The sequence below is a fragment of the Apteryx mantelli genome, chromosome 1, assembly GCF_036417845.1.
Source record: "Apteryx mantelli isolate bAptMan1 chromosome 1, bAptMan1.hap1, whole genome shotgun sequence".
NCBI lineage: Eukaryota > Metazoa > Chordata > Aves > Apterygiformes > Apterygidae > Apteryx > Apteryx mantelli.
This window is the reverse complement of record NC_089978.1, coordinates 19,469,459-19,485,909: the sequence shown is the minus strand read 5'-3', so window position 1 is coordinate 19,485,909 and position 16,451 is coordinate 19,469,459. Positions and strand designations below refer to the sequence as shown.

The following is a 16,451-nucleotide window of genomic DNA, read 5'->3' as shown; positions in this document are numbered from 1 at the left end:
TTGGATTATCTTTATACCGTGTCTGTAAAAGGAGTAAGGATAGTCATAGAAGTGACAGCTAGGGAGATAATGGTGCAAGAGCCACAAAAATTTGCCAGTATATCATCAGTTTAGCACCTGTGTGTTTTCCTGACTGCAGCATTAAAGGTTCATTAGCACTGCACAAAATTGATTTCTAATTATTCTTTGTTTTTTGGCATTTTCTTCAGCTTAAATAACAGAATGCCATTAAGTCATTGTCTGAAAAATATGGCATCTCAACATTTGGGTTTCAGCGATTTTGAAATAATGAACACAGCAGAGATACGTTCTTACTTTATGGTGTCAATCTTTAATATGATTCAAACCAGTGCCCCCATAAAAAGTGAGTAGTTGATGTTAACTCCATCACTTGGTTAGATTTTCATCATGTTAGTTATTGTTATGTTAGTTATCCAAGCCAGTAATGTAAATGTTAAAACTTCTGCCTACCATTGTGCCGACTCATGAGCGTGAAAATGATTAAATCATGTAACTGTTAGCATTTCCTGGAGACTGTCACCTCTATGCAGAATGGCTTGTTTACTTCTCAGTCAGATCCTAAATAGTTATTTTGCCTCAATACCATGAACAATATCACCTCGTCCCGCTCCCTGCAGCTCAGGACATGACATACAAGTAGCTAAGCTGTTCTGGTATCTTCTACAACAATTTCCAAGAAAGAGTCAGGTTGACCGCGAGGAATAGTAATATCCAATTTAATCTATCGAAGCTAATGATCAACATTCTTGGACTTAGAACTACAACTGGTAAGTTCTGGAAAAATCTAGCTGTGGTCTTTTAATAACATCTATAGATCCTGCAATGCTCTGCCAGAGATTCTTTCTCCTGTGGCAGTCAATGGAAGATGATGTTCAGCTATACCTCCAGTTCCAAAACTCCCCTGCCTCAGGGCCCAAGCTTAGTGCTTTGCATTTGAACAGTTTTCAGGCTACATATTAAGGCAAACTGTGTGAACTAGTCCTGAGTTGCCAAACTATTAGTGGTTGCTGTTCCGTGACACAGCCAGTTTAAGAGAGCAGTAAACCTCAACTTAGTTTCATAATACTCACATGTTGGATCACGCACACGCGCTCCCTTACGTAAAGATAGGTATTATCTAGCACAAAAGACAGGCAAAAAATCAGGGGTAGTAATATCTTATACCACTACAACTCAACACAGACCTCACTTGTTTTTTTCTTAGGAAACCAAAGATACCAAGTTTTTAAAGCAAGATTGCCAAGAACACTAATTACTACTTTCCAAATGCTGTGAGAACTAAGCTTATTGCTTACATATAAGTCACACTAATTACAGCAGGTGCACACACCTCATTTGAAAGCAAAATACATTCAGGAGAACAATTACATTTAAAAAGATGTCTGTAGTGATATTTGTTTCAAGGAAAGATGTTATTACCAAGGTATGACATCAAAATCCTTCTGTGATCTTTGCAGGTTGTCTCGAATTACCTCCCAGCCTAGTTCAATCTTCCTGCGTTTGCTTGGTACTGTTCCATTATTGGACTCTCCTTGTGAAACGGCATATGACTGGCTAATTTCCTGAACTTTGGTATCATCAGTAAAGACCTTTATAAAGAGATATGAACAAGTACTCAAATGAAAAAAACAATATTTACAGAAAATTTGAAATTTCAAACTAGACTAGTCAATTTTTTACCATGCACAAAGCCTCTTAAGAGGCAATACGCAAAATTATTTATTATTATCTATTATAGTGGAACTTATGCTTACATTCTTATAAGCAACAATAATGAAATCTACTATAATCTAGGAGTCCAAACTTTCTAAATTGCAAAAAAAATTAACAATTAAACACAATAGAAAAGGGACAAAAGGTACCAATATTTCAGTAAGCAATTCTGGGGAAATGTTAAAGCTGTATTACTTGAGAAAGGAAAACATACAACACATTAAGTACATATACCAACTTTATACTCAACTAAAAATATATAAATAAGTTACCTGATGACAAATATCAGCCATTAACTCAACCAAATTTTCCTTTACAGCAATATTACGTGAGCCTGAAGAATACTTTCCTCTACTACCTACAAGATTTATTTCATTCACCAGCAGATCATACAGATTATGTAAGATACTTTGCCATTTTGTTGAGTCATATGCACCTGTAAATGCAAAAATAATGTAAAGATAACAAATGTACCACCCACTTCATACAGTATGTAAACCTACCTCGACTATGCGATACAGCCAAAATCAGAGTAAAACATATAAAGTTTGACAACAAATGCTATTTTTCTATAGATTCAATAGCACAAAATTTTGTGTTTGAACATTTGCAAAGAAAAGGGGGAACAGAATCATTCATTTCCTCCGACAGAGGAAAACTTAGAGGTAAGCATCTAATACTTGAGGAAGCTGAAACTCCCATCTCTCCCATAGCCAATTTGTTGCATGGCTCACAAAAGAATTAGAATAATCTTCCAGCACTTGCCAGAAATGTTTGATTAGCTCATCTTCTCAGCCCAAGGAAATGAAAAGTGTTTCAAATTACTTCTAACCGACAGTGTTATAGTACTGTCCATCAACATACTCGTACAAAACAAGCATCCTGAAGAATAACTAGCCCTACACAAAACAATTTCTGTTAATCAAAATTAAAATAAAAACATAACCAATAAGATCCAATATCTCTTGGGAATAAGGAAGAAATAAATTCCTATATTTTTCTTCTCTATTTAAGATTGATGCATTCATATCTCTCAGATATGCTAATGAACTAGGAACTACTGGATTAAATAGGAAACTGTTAAAGCAGCAATGACCGCAGTTAAATATCTGCACACATAAAAGATAAAATGATTTCCATTCAAAAAAGTTTTTTCCCCCAGAAAAGTGGACTGTAGGTTTTCTTTAAGCTGCTAAGGTTTTAAAAAAGGGTTTTTTTTAAGAGTAAATCCTCGAGTACTAGAGAGGTTTGTCACTAACAGACCTAGAAAATAATAAAATTATGGCAATAGTAAACAAAGATAAACAGGATGATGCAAGGAATGAGAAACCAAGTTAGTATTCACTAACACTGAACAATCAATCAGTACATAAAATGTGTGCTTCAACACATTTGCTATCTATACTAAAGTGATCTACTAAAAGTTGTTATTCTCCCTCTACACCTTGCCACATTTATGTTGTTAGGCCACTTCGATTATAACACCACCACTCTCCAAAGAATGGCAATCCAAATATGTGTATGGCATATCCAACTTCATAAAAACCTCTTAACTAGCAAATCATAAAAATCATTAGAAATACAGCGCCATTCCCTCACTGATGTTTTGTCTCAGATCTTTAGCAATCAGTCTTATAATGAAGAACAAATAAAGTAAAAAAGAAGTGAATACAGTTAAGAGATAATTTAATCACAGTTTACAAGTAATACATGAAATAAAAGTTTCTAATAAACAATTCTTCATCTAACTGGAAAGACTACAATGAAATGCAATGGATAAATTCATACTAAGTATAAACTCTTTACCATTTGTACTCAGTCTAAGTCAAGAACAAGCACTTTTTTAAAAGATGATTGTATAGTTAAAATAGGCCATGATAGACAGGCACAAATTACTGACTGATGCTCTTTGATTTGTATTATACAGTAAGGCAGACTTAGTCATATCATAGTAGTCATTTCTGGGCTTAAATAAACCTAATAACATATGAATACATGTGCCAATCTAAACTCAGTCTAAACTATTACTACCTTTCCCCCAAAACTTTGTGCTTTGGTTTATTAATTAGGAAGGAAGAGTATCTGTTTTCTTTACGATTTTAGCCTTTGGATAAAAAAAACTATTATCCTGTACAGGACTTAATACAATTAATATTCTTTTAATGCATACATTTTGAAAACTCACTTTCAGTTTCAGTCAATATCAATCTATAGTACGAAACAAGCAATAGTTATTCCCATTAACGTTTGCAATACAGTATCAAAATTCAGAAATTAAGCATAGTAATTTGAACAACCACACACAGTGCTGGGAAAAAAAAAAGCGCGGAACTTTTTATTGTACCTTTTTCCTGAGATTTTGCACCCTTTGGATGATGAATATGAACTTGAAGTCGAAATAACTCAATTATTGATTCTTTCAGGGAATCTTTTGGTCTATACTGAGTCCATATATAAAGCACTGTAGGCAAAATTTCTTCTCCTATTTTACAAATCCGTATGCGACAGTTGACAGCAAATGTATTGCAGAAGATATTCATTGCTGCAAGAATATGATCCAGGCCTGCAGTGTTTTTCTCCTGCCTGCAATGTAAACCAAACACTCAAACTTCCAGAAGAAATAATCGTATTTCTTATCACAGGAATTGTTTAAATGTAAATACTAGCAAGTATTGTACTCTGAATATTATCTGCCTAACAAATACATAAGTTGTTAATAGTTTAAAGGATGTATTAAATCAGTGCTCAAAGATAAACCAACAAAATATGTCCACAGTAACATATCTGTTATTACTCAAGTCTAATCCCAAATACCTGAAATGAGTTTTTTCTCAAAGTAGGTATTAGGATACAAAAGGAGCACTTGCAACATACCTCACACACTGCATTGCTTTTGAAAAGAAGATAAACATATCAGAACTCAACCCATCAGTTTGGAAGCAATATCCCCTCATGAGCATGTGAATTATCCTAGCCACCAAAACTCTATTAATCTTCCCAGAAGGTTCGAGGTATAATTGGCCATACAGGATCAGCAGCTCTACAAATGTAACAAAAAAATGTATATACTTATGTTATAAATATGCATATATACATCTAAAATATGTATTTAAGAGGATGACATGAAAAGTACTTTAAGCAAAATATTACATTAAATACAGAGAAAAAAAGTATTCTCATTTCAGCTGTACGTGATTATTCACAAAAGTTAACCACAAAGAAAAGAAAACAGATGTGGGCTTGTCTACCCTTCAAGGAGAACTACATTCATTCTGAGCTGGGATACAACTCGCTTTGTGTTGCACAGAGCAAAGTAGCTATAGCCATATGGTTGACTTTTACAACTACTTCCACACTCAGCTCCCTTTACATGGATTGCTCAGCACAGCAGGCTCCATTTGTTGTGGAACACCACAATAAAAGCAGTCGGAAGCAATCAACAGCTACACGTACATTAACAAATAATTTGATGCAACAGAAACAGATCAGTAGATCAAAAGAGTTGGTACTGAGGACTCCCATATTTCTGTTATATGCAGTGGTTGTCAGTGGTTGGGAGCAGTAGGGTCATTAAGCGTGTTAGCCCCGGCCGCACAAGCTTGGTCCTCCCAGGTGTACCTGGAGGTCCTCCATGGTCAGGCATCCCCTGAGGTAGAGTTGTGTTGCCCCTCTTCAGGCTGAGGTAAGTAAGTTTTATGAAGTGGAGCACATCATCCATATTGTTTCATGTTTACTTGTTGGTGGACTACTCTGAGCTCACTGACTGGTGTTGCATGTCAAATATTGCCGGGCAAATATACTTGTGTAAATTCAGTTCTCCTATTTCTGTCAAATATGTTTGGTTTTTTTTCCATAACATGCGCTCTAACAAAAAGTTACATCCCTAACAACTACATAACAACATACCAAAGGTGGGCCCCTGACATCAGCCTAATTATTCAAGTTATGCCAGCTCAGTTGGCCAAGACACTTTCCACCCCTTGCTCCACATCTCCTTAACACTCACTTGTCTAACAATATGCTGTGGGAGGGTACCTGAATCATAAATAGCACCATCTGTGACAGTCTCCAAATCTTTACATATAGGACTATAACAATGATGATTAAGACTGTATGTGCTTCGAAAAATATGAAAATGGGATGAGCAGGGAGATGGAATAAGGCAGGAGCATTTGGGCTACAATCAGAGACTGCATCATACCAATGTGCTTCAGGTGCAGCGCCTACACTGAGAGCAGTCTTAGGCACATTCTTATGCTAATGTAACATTTTGATTTCTACTGTTCAGTGGATATCTGGGCCCTCTAACAATTTCGTAATTTGTGTCTCTAATTTTGCTTGGCTCTGGGAGATGCAATTTAGGTATCGCTCAACCTCATAGCTGGGTACTGTCCATCAAATACTTTCTTTAGACAGGTTTTTCACATTTGGCAGTGCGATTACTGGGACATGATAGGTAGTACAATTACCAATTTAACCACAGTAGCATTGGTTTTACATTCTCACATAGGTGGGAACAAACATGTTTCATCTTCGCATTCTTACTGGTAGATCTACAGACACTATACAAAGATTCCTGTTCCAATTAGTGGTTACAAATTGTTTTTCTCCTAAAAGATATAAGGGTACAGATATCTTGCATATATAAAAGATATACAGAAATCTTTTCTGTAAAAGATATAAGGGTACAAGAGTCAGCCACAGTGGGGGATTCTTGGCTGTATATCCATTTTTATTCTAGCTTAATAATACCTTATTATTCACTATTATTTTTCAAACCTTTATATACACTTAATTAACCCACATTTCTCTCAACCTCTAACTTAAGCACAGCTAGTACTTTGTTGGTTTCCTTTTTGTTTCAAACTTTTTACCTTCTTGATACCCTTTCCTGGATTCATTTAGTTACTTACACACTTGTTTAAAAGAACTTTATTGAAACCAACAATTTTATCAGTAGGTTTGGCTTCTTCAAGTTGTCATTCTTTAAAGGATCACTCCGTAAAAAAAAAAAACAAAAAGCCCTACCAAGGCCATTAGACCGTTGCAGTTTGGCTTTCACTGTGACTGTAGAAACCATTTCTTTTAAGACTACTCAAGGTTACACTCATCTGTTACTTGAGTTCAAACTGTTTCTTTAAATTATTTTTTTCTTTATGATTAGAGACTTTGCTACTTCTTGAGACATTTTTCAGCCTCCTCTGGTTTCTTATAACAGTATTGATAATTAAAAATGTTGGCTCTGTTTCTTGAGGTCTGGGAATAATAGGAGACATGGTATATCTAGTCACTTCCACGGTCATCTGTCCATAATTTTGTCATCTTGTTTTTGAACTGAGAGCCATTGTCAGACTCAATTCTTTCAGATGTACCAAAACAAAACTTGTTTTCTGAGACACATTATCATGCTTTCAGCAGTGACATGGGCTACTGGGCAAGTCTCTAGCCAGCTCGTAGTCATTTCTACCATGGCTACATTACATTGATGCTCCCTACTAGCCCTGAACAAAGGTCCAATGTAGTCTACTTGCCACACATCTCCAAATTGGTAGTTTAAATGTCATCTTTCATGCTTTAAAATTTTTTGTTGTTCAGTTTTTTCCACTAATGCATAAATTTTATAGTTCTTCACTTAGTCCTGTGTATAGTACTTATCATACAAGTATAATGGCACCTTTAGACAAGTCTACTGCTCAGTCTCTTGCCCAGCGTTAGATGGCACCTTGCCCTATAAGGCCTCATGTTTCATAAGCCTATCAAACTACAAATAGTTCCAATTTATGTTCGCAGTCCAGGTCTTTGTTGATTACCATGATCTGACTGGTCTGGTCTGCTTGAGGGTTGTTGATTTGTTCTTTGGTGTCTCTTTCCTGTGGGATGCAGGCATCAACAAGTAACACCTACATATCGGGTTTTTCCAAAACCTGTGTGATGCTTTGCCACAAGTTAACACCCCAACAGGCTTTCCTTGTCTCTGCCAATTCCTCCATTTCCACTGTGTAAGCCAGCCCTGGAAAGTGCTGGCCACCATCCAAGAGTCAGTATACAGGTACAACTTGGGCTGTTTCCTCTGTAATGCTACTTCGATTCCCAGTCTTATGGCTTGGACTTCTGCAAACTCCATAGCTTGTCCTTCACTTTCATCCAATTTTATTACCCATTTGATGGGATTCCAAATGGCAGCTTTACATCTTTACCAGTAGCCAATGATTCAACAAGAACCATTAGCTCTTCTTTGGATAGCTTGTCATATTCTGGGGCTTCTTGAGCATGTGGTAACACCTCAGGTGCGGCCCCAAAAAATCATGATCTTCAGGCCAATCCATCAACTCTTTCAGCAGGCCTGAATGTCCCTGTTTCCCAATGTGAGCCCACTGGGTAACCAGGGCCATCCAGGTAGCACTTGTCATGTGGTGAGTTGAGGGTATTTCTCCTTTTATCATGCAGTGAAGTAGCAACAGCCGAGGGACCAGCAGCATTTCTGATTCCATCCCCACAACTTCAGACACTGCCCAGATTACTTCATAAGCAGTTAATATTTCTTTTTCTGACAGGGTATAATTTTCCCTGGCTCATCGATAGCCTCAGTTCCAGAAGCCACATGGTCTTCCTCTGGTCTCTTCAGGTGCTTTCTGCCATAAACTCCATTGGGTTGATTGGTCCCTCGCTGTGGTGTATAGCACAGTTTGGATATTTGGACCAGTTCTGACAGGGCCCACAGCAACCACATGTGCTGCTTGTTTTACCTGGTCAAAAGCTAATTGTTGCTCAGGTCTCTATTGAGTTCTTTTCCCTGGTGTCTTGGCACAGTGGGTTCACAAGCTAGCTGTATCTGGGGATGTGCACTCATCAAAACCCCACTGTTCCAAGACACATTTGTGTTTCACATTGTGTTTTTATTGGTCAGTGGTGGCATTGCTGTGATCTTGTCAATCACATCAGTAGGAATGTGATGGCACCTATCTTGCCCCTCGACACCCTATTTCTGCATGGGTCTTTTCACCTTAATCCTTTTGATCGTAAATCTGGCATTTAGTAAAATTCCAGTTGTCTGTTTGCTTTTGTTATACACCTCTTGGACAGTGTTTCCCCATATCACAATGCCACTGATGTACTGTAAGCATTCTGGGGCACTGCCCTCTTCCAAAACCTTGGATGGTGGGGTTATGCTTCCATCCTTTTGGCAGGTGGTTCTAGGCACAGTGTACTCCAGGTAAAGGTAAACTGGGCTTTACACTTAGGGGTCAGGGGAATGGAGAAAAATGCTTTAGCTATGTTGATAGTCACATACCAGGCAGCATTTTTTGCTTCGAGTTCATACTGTAGTTCTAGTATATCTGGTACTGCTTCATTCAAGGGTGAGGTTTCCTCATTCAAACCTTGATAATCTATCGTTAATCTCCAAATCCTGCTCGGTTTTCCCACTGGCCAGACAGGGTTTTTGAAGAGTGAATGGGTTTGAGCAACCACCTCTTGACTTTCCAAGTTCTTTGGTAAGACCATGTATGGGACCAAATCAACCTCTGTTGGTCCGATACCATTGCTGGTGCACCATCCGAATTGCAACTAGCACATTTAAGTGACGTCTTTAGCAGTCCTACCACTGACTCTCCTTTTGAGATGGCAGGCAGTTGAGACAGCAAAGGGGTGTCCTCATTCATTTCCACAGAGGCAATGTGAAATGCCCATCAATGTCTTCATGGAGCTTTAAAATGTCTATTCCTTAAAAAGTCAGTGCCCAAGATGCAAGGGGCGCAAGGTCTCATTACCACTTCATGGGACTTCCAGTTTCCTTCAGCAAGACTGAGTTCAGCTCCTACTACATACAGTTTCCACTGGCCTCTGGTGACACCTTTGATGATGCCACTATATGCCAATATGAGTGCTCCTCATCGTTTATACAGGTATGACTGCCAATATTCAGAAGCTCAGAACTTCCAGCAGATAAGAGCGCCTCATGGAGATATTTGCTCACCAAATCTGGCAACAGCCAGAGTCCATGTTCTAATCTTTGACTCCTGTACCAGATCACTGATTTTATAAATAGAAAACAGACTTCTCCATTGCGCTCCAAGATCTTATAAACAAGCATTAAGGTGGAATGGCTAGAAAAGTTTAAGATACTTTTACAAAGCTCACATATCCTTCCCTTAATAAAAGTTGTTTCGACTAATGGATTTAAGTCTGACTTCCTCTAGACTTACATCCTTTGGTCCTGCCATACTTCAGTAATTACCTTCCCACATCCCTTACAATCTAACCTCACAGTTTCTCTCCCCAGATGCCCATACCTCGTAAATAGATTCAGCTCACTTCCATGTTCCTAAACTACCTCAAACTAATAAACAACAACTCTTCCTGGCTCCTCATGCAACCTGTACGTACCTTTCCAATGACACTCAGTCTCAACTTCCTTTCTCTGCCTTCTTCAAAATCTGTCTCTGACTTCCCTGGCTTCTTGTCCCACTCCCTTTGTGCCTAACTTCAGTTCTTCCTGAGTACCCAGCTCTTTTTCAGATGCCTTCTGATTATTGCTCTGAACTCTAGTTCCCAGCCTCTTTACGCAATCAGTCCATGTCCTTGCCTTCTGCTTCAACCTGCAGGCTGACAGTCCCTTTTTGTTTTTCCCCTCACTGGCTCCTAGTCTCAGGCAACCTCCCCACAGTTTCAGCTTCCCCTTCAACTTCCAGTCCTATTTCCATGGCCAAATGCTACCAACTCCTTTAACCTCTCAGATCCCACACTCAGCCCACACTCATTTATCCAATCCCTTCTCCTACTCTGAACTGTTCAGTCTCTGTGCTCTTCTAGCCTTCGTCACAGTTGCGTTCACCTTCCCCTTCACTCCCAATACCACCAGACTCCTCTTCCGAGTTCTTTGCAGGTTTATTTCTATTCTGGAGTTAAGCAACTCTCTTCAAGCTACAGAGCAAAATATTTTTTAGAAATAATTTTCAGAAATCCAAACTCTGTCTGACTGATAGCAAATTCTATCACTATTTGCATAGCACAGTGCTTTGTATTTCTACACTTTCTCCAGAATTACACATGCGAGACTGAACGAACTAGACTGTAAAACTTCTAATACCTTCTTTTTTCAAGTTACTAATCATCTATGCTATTACATAAACAAATCAAAACAGATGAGTGGAGAGTTCACTACATGCCAGTTAGATGATTCAAAATACATTCAGCTTGGAGAACATTTATAAGTTAATTGTCTTGGAGTCAAACCGAATCCTCTGAAAAGTAAAAAATTACATTTGCATTTTCACTCACAGCGGAGGCTGCATGCTATACCAACATTTTAATCTGTTTTTGTCTGTTTAAACCTTACGCTTTCTCATCTTTTCTTTATATGTAGTATTAACAGATAACAACATTGAATCGATGCTTTTTAGGATCTGTGTGAGCCAACAAAAGTCAGATAATAAAATTTAATTATAGTACATTAACTATATCAAAACTATAGCAGCCAATACCTAGTTACAACTTGTAAACAACTGCACACCAAGACCAGTTTTACTGAGACTATTTCCTGTATACAAACTCCATGGATTTGTAACACATTAAGTCCTGCGGAGAACATGCATACATACACTGATTGTATATAAGCACCTATGTTTCAGCAGGAAATAGATAAATAATATGCAAAAAAGAAACTAAGCAACAAAGACTAGGGATTGATTTTGTTTCAGCTGTAAGTCTTCAGGGCTGATCCTATTTTTCTTCATGTGTTTTGTGTAGTACCTCACATAACAGGGCTTTGCAGTAATAGCATGAGACAACTGAAACACATTTAAACATACTGCCATAATAGCAAAAGACATTTGTAAGTAGGCTTAAAAATGTTACCTGACCACTGCTGCTGGGATATCTCACACCAGTATTTCCTTACTGAAAGGACATCCTTTAGGAGTATACTGCTACAGTCAGCTCCATAAATCGCACAACTTGTTGCATCTCTCATGATTTTCAAGATGTAATTTAGAAGTTCGTGACACCTCAGTCTGGGTCCTCCTATGTGAAGAAACAAAGTGAGCATTGCAATTAATCCAAAGTTTGCATAACAGATCTGGAATTAATGACTTGTAAAATGAATATTTCCATGTTCACTTGGAAAAAAAAATACAATTCAGAAACAGTTCTACTAAGAATTAAGCTACTTATGAGAAGAGAAAGGATACATCAGTTATACACAAAGCAAATAAATAAAAAGGCACTGTCAACATCAACAAGGTAAGTAATACAAATGACTAATTCACATGAAGATTTGTGTAATTAAAAAATTTAAACTTAATTTAAAAAATAAAAATTTAAATTAATTTAAAAATTTAAATTTAATTTATTTAACAACCGAAAGTGGGCAAGACAAACCCCACCCTGATAACTTGCTTCAGTGCAAAAATTAAGAGTTGAAAGTAAAATACCAAATAAAAGAATCAATAATTCTATATGAATATATATTACTGACTTTTATTAGCACGTCTGATGAAGTATTTGACCAAACTGCCAATCGCTTGCATCTTTTTCTGTCTGGAAGTTTGGGTTGAAACAGATACATTTGGGTTTGTCAGTGTGAGGCTTTCCATCTCTTTCTGGAAATATTTCTGCAGGGCTCTTCAAAAATACAATAGAGACATTAATCAAGGATCTGCACATTTCTGACCAAAGTAAAATAAGTAAACACTGTTTTAACTTAGAACTCAACTACTTGCTCATTTAGCAATTCTGATTCTAAAGCACTATTAAACGCTAAAATATATTACAATGTAAGCATGATGGAAATAGTTTATAAAAGGAGCTGATAGCCTTAAAGATGATCCAGAAGCACCTTGAATAAGAACTGAATATTCCTATATACTTTGCATAATGCTAAACACACAATCCATGATTAGGAAAAAAGCAATACTAAAGCTTGTTAGTTATGATGCAACATACAGTGCAAAAAAGTAAGTAGTACTCTTCAGTGCCTGGATTGAGGGAAACCTTCAAGTCCTTCTGTTTTTAAGCTCACTTATAGTCGACACGATGTTTTAACTGAATACTTTTGGACCTAACAGATATACACTTCCTGAAAAATACAAACCTTCCAGCAATGTGAAGAAGGGATTATTCATGTATTAAAATAATAATTCTCTATCATATAAAATTAACATATATTATAAATAGATTCAACATTTTACTGGCTTTGTTGCAATTTCTGTAGATTTTATGGCTTGCTACTTGTATTCAGGTTAGAGTCTGGCCATCTCAAAAGCAACATAAGAAATATATTGAATGCTTCTTACAGTATTTTGGTACAGCTGTAAAACAAGAACCATTCAAATGCCATATGATTAAAAAGCATAATGGAAATCTGCCCAGATGCCTGCCTATAAAAACTAATACTTCAGACACCGTTTTAATATGAAAATAGCACTGGGCCCCAACTGCTCTAAAAATGTATCCCACTCCTTCTCAGTACAATCTTGTAGCACATCTAAAGGAATTATATCAAAGATGGGTCTCTACAGACCTCTTTAGTTTACAAGCCACAGCCCCTCTACTGAGTCTTGAAGAATTCAGTAACAGAAAAATTTTAAATGAGCTACCTATAATCCAGATATAAACTATAAATTGAAAATCAGACGCAGAGGAAATTTTTCAATAACAGAAAGTAACTATTATTTTTGCAAGAAAGACTAACCACCTATTAACAACCAGTTTCTCAACAGTTAGGTCTACTGTTTATACATTTATAACCCGGTATGCGCCCCTGCATCTTCTGTATGTGGAAAGTGTTGCACTGAGCCAGTTAATGCATTATTTGGCTATTTTAGATTTACTTCTTTTAGAGACTAACATAAGTCATTTCTTGTTTATAAGCTGACAAGAAGCCTCAATCAATCTGCAGAAAGATAAGCATTAAAACAAGCCTAATAAACAAAATAATAATATTCCGTGTAAGAGAACTGTGACCATTCACCAAAAAAAGCCCAAACAAACAAACAGTGCTTTGCTCTGGACAGTGAAAGAACCTACTCAAATACAGCATCCCAGCTGAGTTGCTTTGCTTGTTTAGAATCAGAATTCCGGTCCAGTTGGAGAACTATTTCAGAATCATGGAGGAGTCGCTTGAAATTTTCAATTTCTTTCTGAAAATGTATTTCAGGGGGAAAAAAAAGTTATTAATCATTCCCTTTATTGCGAACGATACACACCAGAAGAAACTTTATTACCCTTCGCACTGTAGCTTTATCATTTTCAAGCTGACGGCAACAAATGAACAGATCATGTAAGGCAAGACTCATGGTTCAGTTTAACAGGAGAATCATTTGTATCTGCAAACAGGAAAAAAAAGGATGAAATAAATTATTTTATTTAACACAGAGCCAAATCAGCCAGCTCAAAAATTGGAAATGCAATATATTGAAAATTCTGTATCAAACACAACAGCCTTATTTCACTGAAAAGCTCATTCATCTCTGGGTTGGTGTTATTGCTCACAAGACAGAAGCAGAAAGTGTCATGTCAAGAATGCAGTCTATTCCCACGAGCAGCAGTTGTTGACAGTAACAGCAAAGACCCCTTTCACACAACTGACTTCCTTCTTTTTTGATGAATGAAAAAGCAGAGAGTTGGTGAGACAACACAGAATGAATGGTAATAAGATTACATTCAGCTCTGTGTCATTTTAATCAGGCAAACAGCACTAACTTTCAGGACGTAGCAGTTATTGGAAGCACTCTTAAGCTGATCAGGAGAAGGCAGCCCTTTGAAAAAAACTTTCTTCCACTCTAACATCCTTCACTACACAGGTATGCACCATCATATTGGCAAATGCCCCTGGACTCTAAATACTGAAAGATGTTCAAATATCAATGATAGGAGAAAAAGACTTTTTCCTTCTGTGACTACTTAAGATCATGCCCCATCTACTTTAACACAGGTCAGAATCAGATTGACCTTACATTTCTGGTTTCCAGAAAATTATGCTGATGCAGATCATGACTATGGAATTGTATACAGTATCCATGCTTTTCCTTTTACCCCTTCCTTTAAACTAGCCTCAAGAGAAACTCTTGTCCAAAAAACCGAGATGGACCTGCTGGCAGTAACTAACACCAAGCACATGCTGCTGAGGCTGCAGGAAGGAGCTGAGAAGTGTACATGATGCATATCACTGGCCCTTGAACACTGAAGTGAGAATACATAAATAACCATTTAGATAAATAAGGCAATCAAAACTTTAAAGATCTACTGTCTTAGGCTATATTCATTTCATTTGGATTCAACTGAGATCGTGCTGAGACGAATGGGTCACTTCACACATCTCTGGAAACCACATTTTAATAGCAAATTATTTTGACTGCTTTACAATCCACATGATTACTTTAACTGCACCAAAAACTGAGATGAGGAGAAAAAGGGCAGAAGAGATGACGTGGAATAACCAGAGGCAGGAGTCCCTAACATATGTCCTTTCTAAAGCAAAAACAAAACAGCAGATTTCAAAAGTTTGACATTTATGATATCTACACAGTGCATCACAGACAAAAAATACTGAACATGTTTTTTGACAAAATGTCAAACTTGATAGTCCTGCGTATAAAACTCTGAATCCCGAGAGCTCTTGTTTCTCTAGAAGAGTTTGAGCCTCTGCCTTTAATCCCCTAAGGAAGATCATCTTTCCATCTTATCACAGTGCTGAGATTTATGGGAACGTCAGCACTTGAAAAGCCTTTTTCCTGTCCCATATTCGCATGTCTCCCTTCCTGCTCTCTTTCTTGTAAGTCAGTATCTAGATGTCTTAAAGGTGACCAGAACTTGAGAAGACTGTGAAACACAACGTTAAGGTACCAGCGTGCAGTTGTGGCTGAGAGTGGATAAGATGGAGACAATCAACACAGAATTGGCACTGACTAAATATGATCAGAAAGGGATGGTGACTAGCTAGATGTTTATGAAAAGGAGATGATGGTATGCTTGAAAGGCCTGCTCTAGGGCACAGCCAAGCTCAGTTAAGCAAGGAAGTGTTCCTCTGCTAGCCTGCTGCTCATGCTGAAAATAGCAGAAAGCAAGAAACAACATTTCAAACAGTAATGGCTTCTAAAACGCTGATGGGATGAAAAATTAAGGGTTGACTGAGAACTGTGGCAACATGCCATGCAATATGTTGTGTGGGAAGGGGGTCAAGAAGGAAGAAAGCAGAGTTTTCTTTTATTGGTATTTAAAGGTATTTTAACGACTGTAATGACAACGGTGACAGATCCCTAAGGCTGACCGCACCTACCGTTCCTCTTCGCAGCCGTTACCAACCACCGAGCCGCGACCGCACTCACCCCCGCAGCAGAAAGCGTTTACGGGACAAGGAAGCAGCGCTCGAGGAGCCGCGGGCGGAGGCAGGGCGCGCTTCACTAAGCGCAGCCCCCCCGCCGCCGGCGCTGCGCCCCGCGGAAGACGCGGGCGCCTGCGGCGGCCTCGGCCGGGCCCGCAGCGGCCCGCGGAGCCCGGCGGCGGCAGGGGCGGCGGCAGGGGCAGGGGCGGCGGCAGGGGCAGGCCCACCTCCGAGCGGCGTCGCGGGCGGCCAGGCCAGGGCCGGGCCGGGAGCGCAGCGCGCGCAGCGGCTCAACGGCCGGCGGCGGCGGCGGCGGGCGCGACGCGCACGTGCGGGCGGCGGCGGCCCGGGAAGCGGATGCGCGGCGGCGGCGGCGGGTTCCGGCGGAAGGGGCGGG

At 38.7% G+C, this 16,451-nt stretch overlaps 1 protein-coding gene across 2 annotated transcripts in view; it reads right to left on the bottom strand.

Annotated features, from left to right (window-relative positions):
• The window catches only part of ATM (ATM serine/threonine kinase), an 82,507-nt gene extending 66,443 nt beyond the window's left edge, over positions 1-16,064 (bottom strand). For both annotated transcript variants that reach the window (XM_067289966.1, XM_067289972.1), the window contains exons 1-9: positions 16,010-16,064; positions 13,956-14,057; positions 13,759-13,871; positions 12,209-12,354; positions 11,590-11,754; positions 4,609-4,774; positions 4,079-4,317; positions 2,007-2,170; positions 1,441-1,610 (exon numbers count right to left, since the gene is read on the bottom strand). In XM_067289966.1, the coding sequence (XP_067146067.1) occupies positions 1,441-1,610; positions 2,007-2,170; positions 4,079-4,317; positions 4,609-4,774; positions 11,590-11,754; positions 12,209-12,354; positions 13,759-13,871; positions 13,956-14,027 (1,235 nt within the window). In that variant the 5' untranslated portion in view covers positions 14,028-14,057; positions 16,010-16,064. The remainder of the gene's footprint in view (positions 1-1,440; positions 1,611-2,006; positions 2,171-4,078; positions 4,318-4,608; positions 4,775-11,589; positions 11,755-12,208; positions 12,355-13,758; positions 13,872-13,955; positions 14,058-16,009) is intronic.
• Positions 16,065-16,451: the final 387 nt, after the last annotated feature.